Genomic DNA, 13,710 nt, shown 5'->3' with positions numbered 1-13,710 from the left:
TAGAGTATTGTTTTGTATAGATTTTTTCAAATTTTTATTTTCTATCAATTTCTAAAAGCATACGCCACACAGAACATCAAGCTCAGATTACTTCACAGCATAATGCAATACGAGCACTTCCAAAATTGCAAAAGCAATTGAAGAAAAGCCGAACGAGATGTAATCGACTCTAAATGAAAAATTTCCAGCTCAGACAGAAGATAAAAAGTTTTGAGCAATTAGTTAATGAATTGAAGCAACGTAATCTTCTTTCTACAAATGGTCAATTGGTTTTAGATGTAAGCATATGAATAATAAGATAACATTGGATTGATTAGATTATTAACATTAATTTACCGTTAATATAGAATTTAAGAAATACTGATGAGCTTAAAAACGAGCTTCAACGTGGCTCGAAGAACACCGTATATTCGGAGGCGATGAGGAATTTCGCGACTACGCTACATTTCTATAGTGCTAAGGCATACCGATTTATCAGAAAAACCTTCAAAAATAACCTGCCAAGCGAGGCTATCGATGGGGAACCTGGTGTGACAGGAGAATCTCTTACAATATGTTGTGTTTTCAGTTAAATAAACACTACATTTACTGTAACAAAATATCCTTTATTTGGTTTGCTCTTATGTAGTTCGCATCTCATTGGAAACTAACTCGTGTTCGAGTCCAACGCACTGGTGTCAGTGTTGCTATCTCCCAAGAATTAATGAACAGGGTTGCTACAGCTACAGGGGTGGTAGTATCTCCCCCTTCAAGACTAACAATGTAATCCTCCAGGTGCTTTGGAAGATGACGGGTTCTGGTTGGTCTAGAATTATGTACTTCTGCTGGCTGTAATGTTTGGCTGCACTCTGCTAAGTCAGCTTCTGCTTCGTAGAACTCATCACTAACAGAACTGTCACTTTGATGGTCAATCGTCTGCTGTATTGTTGGTTGCTTAAGTTGAAACTCATCCACCAAAATTTCCAATGGGGTTGGCGTTGATAACGGTTTAACAGTTTCATTGAATCTAGGTCGAAGTTAGTTTACGTGTGAACGAATCAGTTTTCTCCTACCCGATTGGTTATCGAGGAGAATGTTGTAAATTACTCCACCTATGGCTTCAACAACAGTTCCTGGTATCCAATTCCATTTCTCTGCGTTGGAGTAGAGTTTCGCGTATGCCGCGCATCCAGCGGTATATTTAGAAACATGTTTTTCGGATGTACTTCTGAACACAGGTGGTCGCAGGAGATCGAGAGTTGTTCGCATAGACCTACCCAGCATTTCTTCCGCAGTAGACTTGCCAGCCAGTGTTGCACTGGATGTGGAACGGTATACCTGTAGGAACGTTTGAAGAGCTTCTACTGATGGAACTCCTTCTCCTTCTACGATTTTGAGTAGCAACCGCTTCATCGTGTCCACGAACCTCTCTGCCTGCCCATTTGATTGCGGGTGATACGGCGCAGTGCGAATGTGGATAATGCCGTTTTGATCACACCATTTTTTGAACTCACTGCTGCAAAATTGCGTTCCGTTGTCGGTGATAATGGTTTCTGGCAGACTTCCTGTGCACGTGCTTTTTTCTCAAGCGACGAGAGAAATCTTTCTCTCGCTCGTAGAATTTCCATGTATGTGCGACGAGACGAGACAACGTCACATGCGATTTGCAGGTTGGTCTTTCGCTTCTCTTTCGGTTCGGATTGCGATGCGCAAGCGATGTTTCGTCGCACTACGAATTGAGCGAGACGCCTGTACTGTACATACATGATACAGCTCGTGCGCCAGAGCTCATGAGACTTTCTCGTGTACCAGGCTCAAAGTAATACTTATTTTGTTCTGTTCTGTTAGGGAAAGTCAATTTTATTCGATTTAATGGAACTTTGCACTCGTGTTTGACTTGGCAAACTGTGTATTTTTTTAAACTTTTTGGGCCAGAGTGAATTGTTAATGAACTCTAGATCTTGATTAGCAAAAAATAAAGTTAAATAGTAAATTTTTTTCAAAGCAACCCACAGTGGTCTAAAATCGAAAAACCGTGATCGTTTTAGATTCGACTGTGCAATATTGATTGTATGTACCCAGTGTCTTCAGCAAGTTTATTCCATATAACAAGGCCTTTCTTTTGGTATTTTCGGTTGTTTTATCAATCCCCCTAGAAGTTAGATATAAAAACTATTTTTTCTAATTTTCAAAGTACCAGATTGCTTTCTTCAGCAAAGTTGTAGGAAAATATATAAGAAAAAAAATTGCTGTACACTGTAATCTTCTAACTGTACGTCTGATATGACAAAGTAGAGTTTTACGAGGAACACTCCTCAAAATTAATTTTTCGGTCATAACTTTTTCTGTAATCGTCGAAACAATTTAAAATGTTCTAAGATTTTGTTCATTCTGCTAAAGCTTGCATTTTTGTAGAATATATTGGTTTGCTATTTTTATTTGTTGTAAAGATATTTCTAGTTTTTTTTGCTGAAAATAACCATATTTTGAGTCCATATTTCTGCGGAGGTTGCAGATGGTAGCAAACCAGACAGTATGCATTTGAAAGTTTGTCAAAAGAAATGTATTACTCATAAGAGTTCAACTGTTTCTAGTTGTATCCAACCGAGTACTGAATGAAAGGAAAACACCCCTCAAAATTAGTTTTTTGTCCATAACTTTTTCTGTAATGTTTCAAAGATTCTAAGATGTTCTAAGATTTTGTTCATTCTGTTAAACCTTATAAACAAATGCTTTGACAACAAAATCTAGTCGAACATTTTGATTGAAAATGTTTACTAAAACCTCTTAAAATCATAAACATTATTTTTTTCTTGGAAAATTACATCTGGTTTTCTTCCGTTTTTAAATCATTTTTAATAAATACTTCAAATAGTTAAATATTGGGGATAAAATTTTGAGTCATGAATTAAAAAGTCCCTGCTGTGCTTAAAGATGCTTTGAAGCACCATTTCAAATTTAACTTTTTTCTTCAAAATGCAATATTTTACACTCACTTTAATTGGTCTACAAAGTATTTCGCTTAAATTAACCCGAAAGTATTTTTAAATCATGTGAACGGAAAAGGGTTACAAAATCGGATTTCTCAGTTCTTTTTTTCTCAAAATAAGTTATTTAGATAGAAATTTTAGTCCAAAAAGTGCGATGCCCGCCTCCACCCAAAATCATGAGAGCATGAATGGTTTGCAAAATGTTTAATTTGATTTTTTTTATAAAACTTTACCTTCAATAAAAAAATTTACATTTCATTTCACCATTTCGAAATTCTTCGAAAAGAAAATGAGAAAAAAATTACCTCTTAATTTTTGTTTGTCAATTAAGATAAGATGTTTGTTTATAACTTATTTTGACCAAAAAAGGTTTTTTTGCGGCGTATTTTTTTTAAGCATTATTAGTTCCCTGCAATTCATTCTCAGACAGTTTATTTTGTACAACTGAAGGATTCTGAGCTACAATGCTTTGAATCAAACATATACCAAAATACTTATGTTCTTTTGAAAAAATTCTCTTGAGTCTGAAAAAATTGCCCGCCCGCGAAAAATATTCAGTTTGTTAAGTCAGGTACGTGTGCTGAGATTCAGCCAAATAAAAAATGGTAGATATTCGATGATGGTTGGACATTTGGCATGATAACACTCAGGACTCAAATTGACGCAGACTATCTTTCTAGGATTAACATCCCGCATTTGACGAATCGAACGTTGAAATGGTTGAAATTCATTCATAAATTCCATGTTGCACATTATAAAACATATATTTACTAGATAATATAACACCGTAGCATTGAATTGCATTTTCGTCTCCGGTATCGAAAGCATCATGTATCAGCGACATGATTCGAGCAACGCGTCTCCCACAGTTACTCAAAGATTTGTGTCTTCGATACAGTATGAGCCCTCAGACACTTCTGGAGGTGCATTAGTTGGAAAATTTCATAAAACAATGTTACTAAGATTATTACAAAAGTTCACATCGTAGCCTAAGGTAATATTCCCCTAACAGCAAAAAAAGATTACTATAAATACGAGTATATATAGTCGCACTAGAGTTAATGTGGCTTTAGAATCATATATCTGATTTGCAATATCTACACCTTATTTGAAGATTCTATCCAACACCTTTACCCCCAACTTCTATTGAAAAATATAAAATTGATTATATTCGTTTAGTGGTTCTGTTATTTTTAACTCCCGAAAGGCTTGTACTCGAATTAAAAATCACATCTAATCTTATAAGTACAAAACTGAATATGATTTTCTTTGGAATGGTTTCTATTATATAATAGTCAATGACATCTCAAACGACGACAGAAGCTCACAGCATCTCCATGATAACCAACATAACACTCTGCATTCAATATATTTGTTTCAGTTAAAAATACCATGCATTTTTATACCGTTCGCAAAGAAAATAATAATAAATAAATATGGAAACAAAACGTTCTTCATTATTGTTAACAAAAGTCGGATTAATCAACATATGAATTGATAAACAAATGAATTAGTTTACACACCATTCATTATTCAAACGGTGCTCTGACGCAAGCTCCTACAACACCGTAAATAATAAATCACATAAAATCTCCTGCCTTCATCCCTCTGGAGTCTGGGCAAAATCAATTTCTTCCTTGCGCCATCAGCGCAAAGCAATATGTGAAACTAGCTCGTGAGACGAGCTCACGAGAACTTGCGCGCAAGCTGTCTCGTGTGCGCAACGCCCATGCACCGCGCTCGTTACGTTGAGAGACGAGATATCTTCGTGTACGTCGCAAAAGAAATTCCATGCGACGAGACATGGCTCGTACGTATTGCAAGTTCTCTCGCTCGCATGTGACGCACAGCACAAAACGACTGAATGAGAAAAGAGACTTGTAGCGCAAAGCGCATTGTCTCTTTTTTGTACGAGCGAGATGTCAGGAAGTCTGGTTTCTGGAATCCCAAATCTGGCAAAAGTTTCTTGAAGAAATCTGATTGTTATGGCTGATGTTGTCGATCGTGTTTGAAATATCTCAGGCCACTTCGAATACGAGTCTACTATAACCAAGTAGTACATACCGTCTAGCGGACCCGCATGATCCAAGTGGATTCTTTTCCATGGCCCATCTGCACGTGGCCACGGTTGAGGTTGAAAATGTGGTGGCGACTTGGCTGCACTGGCACAGATGTCACACCGGCGAACAAGATCCTGAATGTCGTTGTCTATGTTTGGCCAATACACCACACTGCGAGCGATGGCTTTCATTTTTTCTATGCCCTGATGACCGCGATGAAGCTGTTTTAAAATTTGTTGGCTGTAGAACTTCGGTACAACTACACGTTCTTCCATCATGATACATCCGTTCACAACTGACAAAGATTCACGGCGAGCATGGAAAACTGTTAATTTCGGATCGTTTATCTTGCGAGGCCAGCCATTTTCTATTAACTGCACCACCTGTTGGAGAACTGCATCTCTTTTGGTAGCTGCGCAGACCATTTTGAAGTTTACTGGCAAGGATGTGAAACACTCTTCAAGACCTGCATGAATCTCTTCTTCCAGACTGACGGTTGCGACGACATACTCTTCCTCAGGTTTCATGTGATTGCTAATTAGCCAAGAGAGCACATCTGCATACCCAAAGTTATCGGTTGGAACATATTCGACGTTGAAATCGAAACCCAGCAGCGATAGAGCCCACCGCTGCAGGCGATTGGCTGTATGTAGTGGGATTCCCTTTTTCGATCCAAATACCTTCAACAATGGCTGATGGTCCGTCTGCAATGTAAACTGTGACCCAGTAACATGCGACGAAACTTCGTTACCGCGAAGACAAGAGCTAACGCCTCTTTTTCTTTCTGGCTGTAGTTCTGTTCGGTGCTTGTAAGCATGCGCAATTGCTTTCAACTGACCGTTGGAAAAACGGTGCATGATTACTGCACCTATGCCAGTTTTCGAAGCGTCTCCTGCAACTATCAACTCTAGTGACGGGTTGTAGTGCGTAAGTAATAAGTCCGACTGCAACACTTTCTTAATAGTATCGAAAGCTTCCTGGCACTGTGCATTCCACAAAAACTTCGTGTCTTTTTTCAAAAGATTGTCGAGTGGCTGCCTGATTCGATGGATTCTCGGACGAACTTCCCATAAAAATTAGCAGCTCCTAGAAATGATCTGAGTTCACTGACATCAGTCGGTCGTGGCATTCTGACGATTGAGGCCACTTTGTCTGGGTCAGGTTTGATGCCGTCGGCGTTGATGACGAAGCCCAAGTATCGAATTTCAGATTTGTAGAAATTACATTTTTCTAGTCGTAAATGAAACCCGTACTTTTGAATACGACGAAACAACTTCTCCAGAATACAATCGTGCTGCTTTCTGTCAACGCTGTAGATAATAAAATCATCTAGAAAGCAATCTACACCTTCTAGACCGGCGATCATTTTGCTCATAAGTTGTTGAAAGCACCCGGAGCCGATTTCACTCCCGGGGCCAAGCGGTTAAATTTAAAAAGACCACGATGTGAATTTATCGTCAACATTTCCTTTGAGTCATCGTCTACCTCAACCTGAAGATAGGCGTCAGACAAATCGATAATGCTGAAAATTTTATTTCCTGACAATTTCGAAAAAATCTCATCGGGTGACGGTAGCGGATAGTGATGCGGTTCGAGCACTGCATTCCGCCCCGTGGAATAATCCGCGCATACTCGAATTTTGCCTTCCGGCTTCCTGACCGAAACAATTGGTGCTGCCCAGTCGGAGTAGTCCACTGGCGTTATAATGTGTAGCCGCTGAAGTCGAGCGAGCTCTTCATCGACTTTGGAAACAGCGTGAAATGGTACCGGTCGTTTTGGCCTGAACACCGGTCGCGCATTGGCCTTCAAATAAAGCTTGATTTTTGCCTTCGTGCAATGACCCAAAGATTCACTAAAAACCTTCGGAAAACGTGTAAGGTACCAGTTTACGTCATTTTTTGAGCCGGAACGATTCACCTGATTGCAAATGTTGGTTAACGGTTTCGCCCAGAGGTTAAATGCGTTTATGAAATCTAACCCAAGTAGATTTAGTCCATCCACTGACGTGACGTAGCAGGTTCCATTACGTTGCTCACCGCTGATTTGCATTGAACAGGTAAACTCTCCCAGAAGCGATAACTGTTCACCAGACGCTGTGTGTGCTTTGTTTTTAGTTTGCGAAAAAACAGGGGATCCACACCTCTTCCAAGCATGCTCACAAATGATAGTAATATCCGAGCCACTGTCGAGTTGAAGATTCACTGTGTGACCGTTGATCCGAGTTGTCACATACTTCCGCTCATTGCGCACTTGGTTGACCGAATGGATGCTGTTTGATTGGTTCTGTTTCTGTTTGTCTGCTTTCTTATTTCGCTTTTTGTTTTGCTTACTTTGGTTCGAATGCGGTGGCTGGGACGGCTGTGACTGTCTGTTTTCATCAGGCGTTTTGGCAGTTCTGTTGAAACAGTTACAGTATCCTTCTTTGTGTCCCTTGGATCGCTTGGACATTCGAAGCAGAGTGTTTTTCCTCTAGCGCCGTGTCGTGCTTGAGATTAGACAGCCGCTGACATTCCGTGATTAGCACTTTGAGGTTGCTATCCCTTCCAGCTTCCGACTCTAGTTTGGATAGAAGACGCATTCTTATTTCCGCCTCCTTCGGAGATTGCATACCGCAGACAAAAATCAATGCTTTGAACTGATCGTTTGAGAGGTTAGCTAGGTCAAAATCTTCACATTGACGATTCACGATTCCAGCGAAGGTGACGAAATCATCAGCATCGCTTTTAACCAGACGGAAACTTTCGTAGCGCTCACTGAAAAGAGATTTCTTCTGACCGAATATCACTTTCAGTTTCTGGACTACCTCTTCGAAGGTAAAATCCCGTGGGTGTTTTGGTAGGAGATAATTAGTAAATTTCTCATGAACATGGACGATTAAACTGCGCAATAATAGGCGTATTTTTGCTGCGTCATCTAGCTCTCTACCATCCGCACTGAAGAGTTCCTCGTATTTATTGAACCACCGGTCAAATGTCATACCAGCTGCTGGATCATAGGAAGATTCCTCGATTGTCGACGACAGTGATTCGACAATCTGTTCAACACTTCGTTTGTTTGTTGCCGGTGCCGCCTGCTGCATTAAAAAGCGAAAAAAGAGAAGAAGTAACAGCCGTGAATTTTGATCCGCCATTTGCTTCAGCAACTCTTGTGTGAGAGCTTCTGCGAACCCGGAAAAATCGTCGTTTCCACCACCTTCTGCCATTCTTGTACCGGTATTATTAATCAGAATTCTTCAGTGGCACTTCTCGTCGCCAATATGTTGTGTTTTCAGTTAAATAAACACTACATTTACTGTAACAAAATATCCTTTATTTGGTTTGCTCTTATGTAGTTCGCATCTCATTAAAAACTAACTCGTGTTCGAGTCCAACGCACTGGTGTCAGTGTTGCTATCTCCCAAGAATTAATGAACAGGGTTGCTACAGCTACAGGGGTGGTAGCACAATACTAGCTACCAAGGCAGAAGAGATGAGAGCCCAGGGGAGAACGCTCCTAGTAAGCCTCACCATGGACGAAATTGCTATAAGAAGGCAAGTGGCATGAAATCCCCATAAGCGTAAATGGGATGGAGTAATCGAACACCCATTCGTCGTTAACGGTGACAAACTCAAACCGGCCAAGGAAGCTCTTGTGTTTGTTGTAACAGCAATTGAGGAAACATGGGAAATCCCTGTTGGTTATTTTTTCATCAATGGACTCAATTCTTCGGAAAAGAAACGTATAGTCGAATACGTTCTGTCTGCCTTACAGGAAGTGGAGACCAACGTTATCGGACTTACGTTTGATGGAACTTACACAAACATTGCAACGGCAAATGCTTTGGGTTGCAATCTAGTGATTAACAACAATCCACTGGTTACGAGTTTCAAGCATCCTACAGCATCACATCAAGTATGTATACGTCATCATGGACGCTTGCCACATGCTAAAGCTTACACGCAACCATTTTGCCTCACAGGAATCTTTCCAAACTATTAATGGTGTGGTAAAGTGGAAAATTTAAAAGAACTCTTCGAGATCCAGTGTGCCACTGGAAAAGCTATCGTGAAAAAGTTATCGTACGATCATATAAACTTTTCAAGTCGATGAGCATATATCAAGATGGCTTGACAAGATATTTTTTTTAAATTCTTTTATCACCAATATTTAGTAATACAATTTGTGGTAATTTGTGGTTAAGTGGTTTCCGAATAATTTTCAAAAAAACTGAGTCAAGCCATCTTGAAACATGATTTTTCTTCAAATGAATCGTACAACGATGATATATACATCAATCGAAAGCTTTCAATTTGAGGTTCACGAAAATGTACTTTTTGTAGGTATATTTCATAGTAAAATATTGAAAAACAATCATTTTAATGTTTCGACATTGTTTATCTCCTGTTGTTCACACCGACCGTCAGTGGCGCTGGCAGATGATAGTACTGATCTCTACCAACCGTAGCGCTGACTGACATCGTGGTACCACTGACATTGCGGCACCACTGACAACACTGAAACAGCAAAACATGACAAAAGGTGACGGTAGAGCCGGTAGAGATAATTTTTTTGAAATAGAATACTTCTCTCAGGAAGTTCGGTGACATAGGGATGTGAAATGAGAATCTGAAACCGAAAAAAGTGAAAAATATGTCCAATTTCAAATGCTAATAAATCGGTTAGTATCTGATGGATTTCCTTCGTTCTTGCAGCAATAGATTGGAAAATCTTCTAAGATTCTTCCCAAAAGAAGATAATTGTAATTTTGATATTCACACTATTGTACTATTGAAAATAGTCAAGCCTTGTCAAACGGAAAAATTCGACCTCTGATTGGTCGTTATATGATTGCTTCCCAAGCACGGTCGACAGAATCATATACCTTGCAATTGAAAACATGCTATTTGGACTGTATAAGAGCCTGTTTCAGCCGAAGCCGCTCATAATGGTTCTGGACAGCGACAACAGCAGTCGTCCTTCCTTAGCAGCAGCATTAGCCCTGTGGTTGGTCATCACGTCTCAGGAGCAGCGCGGTTCTCCCAGCTGCCAAGTTGCAACATGATGCAACAGCGAGCAAACGAAATCGCTTGATGTTACAAACCGCAATAAGATACGGGTTAAAACCGTTGCGTGTGTGAGAGCACCATCGGTGTTTATTCGCTGGATACAAAAATCAAATGCGAATTGTGGAATAATTCGTCTAAAGAACATTAGGAAATGGTAAAACTAAACTGGAAGGCGTGGTCTATTACGTAGCACCCTTCGGCTATAAAAGAATGTTTCTGGGAAAACTGGCTACATTCATTAGTCGGAAGGTGAGCTGGATGGACCTCCACAACGTTGCCAGCAGGAGCAGCAGATATCAGCACTCTGCAGTAACAGACAATATCAGCGGGTTGCGCCTGTGGCTGCCTTCAAATTAAACAAATCACTTGCCCTGTGGTTGGTCACCACCTCTCAGGCCTCTGCCAGGCTGAACGCCAACGCAAGCGATCGGGCGAGATTTTTGCCGTACATCAGCTGGCACTTCCTCTAATGGAAAAGTTGGATCATTTTGTTCAGAAGAATATTGCTGTCGGTAATATTACAGAGATGCGTTTGTATTATATCCGATATGGAATTGAACAATTGTTCTTCTGAGGACAAATAAAACACTCAATTTGAAGAGTTAAAAGCTTTGGGTGCCAGTAGCAGTATGTAACAGCCTCAGCGGTAGGTGCAGCTGGTACTTCCATGAGGCCGATGTTATAAGGAAGTAAATGGAAGCGGCACGGCGAAACAGTTCGAGTGTGCTTAGACGCGCGTCATTTTTCGTTGTGGATATTATTCCCCACATGAAACGACGCGCTTTCGTACGACAGCGGCGGTGTTAGGGGCAATTCACATACCACGTGGACAGCTTTGGGTGAGGGTGGTTGGCTAATGTCCACGGTCCATACATTATATGGGCTGTTGTCCACGGAGGGGGAGCGGGGGGGGGGTCAAAATCGTTAAAAATCTGTACACGTGGTATGTGGATTGCCTCCTTAGCGGTTGATGCATTTGCCAACACTTACTCCAGTAAAGCCGTGTCTAATTTTCTATGTGAAAACACCTTTCAATTGTGTTGGCCGTGCGCATTAGGCCTCTACCAGACTAAGGCCGTTTACATCTGGCGCGTTCTGCGTTGCGGAGACGGTTCGCCTTGCCGCGAGTTAATGTACAGCTCTACTTACCGCTGTACATTAATCCACGGCAAGGCGAACCGTCTCCGCAACGCAGAACGCGCCAGTATGTAAACGGCCTAAACGCGAAAAGCGGCGCGAACCGATTCGCCGGCCGTAGGTTAATGTACAGCCGGTAAGTAGAGCTATGTAAAAGTATTCTACTTCAACCTTGCGGTCGTGGCTTTGCACACAACCCTCCTGTGATTTTTATTGTGATAATTTTGAAAACACCATTTACATGGTAATATACGTAATATATCTTCAGGATGAAATGTAAGTACTGCACAGTATACTTTTTATTCAAATGGTCGTAAAAAATCATGGTTTTTTGATTTCGTTGCAGTTGTTTCATCCATTCGAAAGGATTTTCCTGCTGTTAACGTTACTATTCCCGTAGTTAAGTATTACGTTGTATGTTTGCTGTTTGTGGAAGTTAAGAAAATGAAAATTTAAGTGAAAATTGGAACTGAAATGCAGCTAGCAGTTCGATCTGAGAGCGCGATTCAAACAATAACCAGCAGCAGCGCTGATGGAACAGCACAGGCTAGCAACTTACAAAAAATGTTTCGGAAAGTGCAGCAATGAAAAGCGGGCTCTGGAAATTTGGCTTTGCGATCTGCCAACCCAAAATTAATATAAGTGACGAGTGTAGTAAAGTTTATAGAAAGCTAAGTGTTTTTAGGTTTAGTTGGCAATGTAATAATTTGCAAGACAGTAAAAAGCATAACACATAACAGTGCAATAAAATTACTCGATTGTTGGCAGAACGAATTAGGAACGGCAGTTGCAGGTAGTGCAGCAATCTTTCTATGTTTTAGGTGTCGAATAGCTGGCCGTAGTAGTGAAAACGCTAGGCAGTTTGCCTCAAAATATGTTGTATCACTTTTCAATTGAGGATTGTTATAATATAGTAGTTATCACCCCATTACTTTTAAACATTTTATATTTATGTTCAAGAAACATCACTGACCCTCGAACAATATTATTTTCGTTTATTTTTTTCTTAATTTTTTATACACTTTGGATGGGATGATTGTCTTGCTATAGGCGTGTAAGTAGATCGTCAGGTATTTGTTGATAATCAGTCGAATTAAATCAGAGCGGTGGCTAACGCATACACCCACGAAATGATTTTCAACATGATTTACTTTCCCATTTGTCAATATCTCTACTATTTGTCTAACTATTCGGCAAATCGTGTGTATACCTTCACTAGCATTGCCAACAATAGAGTCGCAAACTAGAATCTCTAGACATTTTTCGCATTTCATGCTCTTTACGACAATCTTTTGAACACGCAACGCTTCCTGTCTCATAACAGCAGTTGCAATAGTATCATCGACAATATTATACAGTAAGGAAGGGTCTAATAACTTTTCCTTGATGGCACAATTCAAATCTTTGTCTGGAACACTGCTGGCAAGACTACATTTCGGAATCTTCGAATCTAGGTTTGAATTACTCGTTCGCAACGCTAGAATGTGAGTGTCGTCAAGAACAGTACAGTTCATTTTCGACGATCCGATAACACTGTTATTAGAAAGCAGTTTTTTAAACGCAGCTTTGAATTGAACAACATTTGGGTTATTGTTCGATTCACCCATGGCTCTTATAGCAGCAAAATATGTTTCTACATGATCTTGTGAAAAACGGTAGGTAGGTATGAATTCCAGGAGACCCTTCTTTTCTACATATTCCAGATATAACTCGCAGAAGCTTTGGATGTTGACAACCATTCCCAAAAATCCTGTTTTGTAAATGAAGTTGTATACCGATTCTCCATTGGTCAAACGAATGCTAAGCATATAGCGCTTGGCGTATTCTAACGCTAGTTCGAACTCATCAAAATTTCCCTTGCACCGCATATATCAAGATGGCTTGACAAAATAATTTTTTTTGATTCTTTTATCACCAATATTTAGTGGTTAATTTGTGAGTTCGAAATCCAATTTGTGGTAATTTGTGGTTAAGTGGTTTCCGAGAAATTTTCAAAAAACTGAGTCAAGCCATCTTTAAACATGATTTTGCTTCAAATGAATCGGACAACGATGATATATACATTAATCAAAAGCTCTCAATTTGTGGTTCATGAAAATGTAATTTTTAAAGTCGTAATTACTAGTGTTTGTACAGAAATTTGTGTTTTATTGTTCACAGAGTTTTATGTTTTGTTTATTTGTTGTTGACAATGTACTTGTTGTTGTTGTTGAAATGTACTTTCAAAGTGAAGCAATCCAAATTCGACGGATTATTTTTCAGAACCAGTAAGTATTTTTCATCACCTAGGTTCTGAGAAATGTTTCGGAAATATTTAAACAAATGTTCAAATAAGCTGCCGGGATCCAGCTTAATGTTGCTCTTCTGTTATTTTTCCATGCATGTGTGCTAACTTATGAGCAAAGTATTAAAGAAGATGTCTGCTGTCTGCGGGTCTGTTAAGCTACTAGTGGCACCATCGGGAAAAACGTGCTGTTTTGCAAACGGAGGATTTGTCAT

At 39.9% G+C, this 13,710-nt stretch overlaps 2 protein-coding genes across 2 annotated transcripts; both read right to left on the bottom strand.

Moving 5' to 3' along the window:
* Positions 1–1,091: 1,091 nt before the first annotated feature.
* On the bottom strand, positions 1,092–6,395 carry LOC129720067 (uncharacterized protein K02A2.6-like). Its single transcript, XM_055671477.1, has 4 exons — positions 6,141–6,395; positions 5,034–6,012; positions 1,257–1,544; positions 1,092–1,207 (listed from the first exon to the last, which is right to left on the bottom strand). The coding sequence occupies exons 1-4, from the start codon at positions 6,393–6,395 to the stop codon at positions 1,092–1,094; spliced, it is 1,638 nt and encodes a 545-aa protein (XP_055527452.1).
* Positions 6,396–6,400: 5 nt separating this feature from the next.
* On the bottom strand, positions 6,401–8,231 carry LOC129720066 (uncharacterized protein K02A2.6-like). Its single transcript, XM_055671476.1, has 2 exons — positions 7,441–8,231; positions 6,401–7,397 (listed from the first exon to the last, which is right to left on the bottom strand). Exons 1-2 carry the CDS (start codon positions 8,229–8,231, stop codon positions 6,401–6,403), a joined length of 1,788 nt encoding a protein of 595 aa, XP_055527451.1.
* Between the last annotated feature and the right edge of the window lie 5,479 nt (positions 8,232–13,710).

This window comes from Wyeomyia smithii, chromosome 2 (assembly GCF_029784165.1).
Source record: "Wyeomyia smithii strain HCP4-BCI-WySm-NY-G18 chromosome 2, ASM2978416v1, whole genome shotgun sequence".
Classification (NCBI taxonomy): Eukaryota; Metazoa; Arthropoda; class Insecta; order Diptera; family Culicidae; genus Wyeomyia; species Wyeomyia smithii.
This window is presented reverse-complemented; position numbering and strand designations above follow the sequence as displayed.

Excerpts from the sequence above, each read along its gene's own strand:
- LOC129720067 (XM_055671477.1), bottom strand. The coding sequence starts at position 6,395 with ATGATCGCCGGTCTAGAAGGTGTAGATTGCTTTCTAGATGATTTTATT. Across the intron at positions 1,545-5,033 it reads TCATGCGGGTCCGCTAGACG|GAAGTCTGCCAGAAACCATT; the intron begins GTATGTACTACT and ends GCACGTGCACAG. Across the intron at positions 1,208-1,256 it reads TACTGCGGAAGAAATGCTGG|AAGTACATCCGAAAAACATG; the intron begins GTAGGTCTATGC and ends ACCTGTGTTCAG.
- LOC129720066 (XM_055671476.1), bottom strand. The coding sequence starts at position 8,231 with ATGGCAGAAGGTGGTGGAAACGACGATTTTTCCGGGTTCGCAGAAGCT. Across the intron at positions 7,398-7,440 it reads GGGACACAAAGAAGGATACT|ACAGTCACAGCCGTCCCAGC; the intron begins GTAACTGTTTCA and ends TGATGAAAACAG.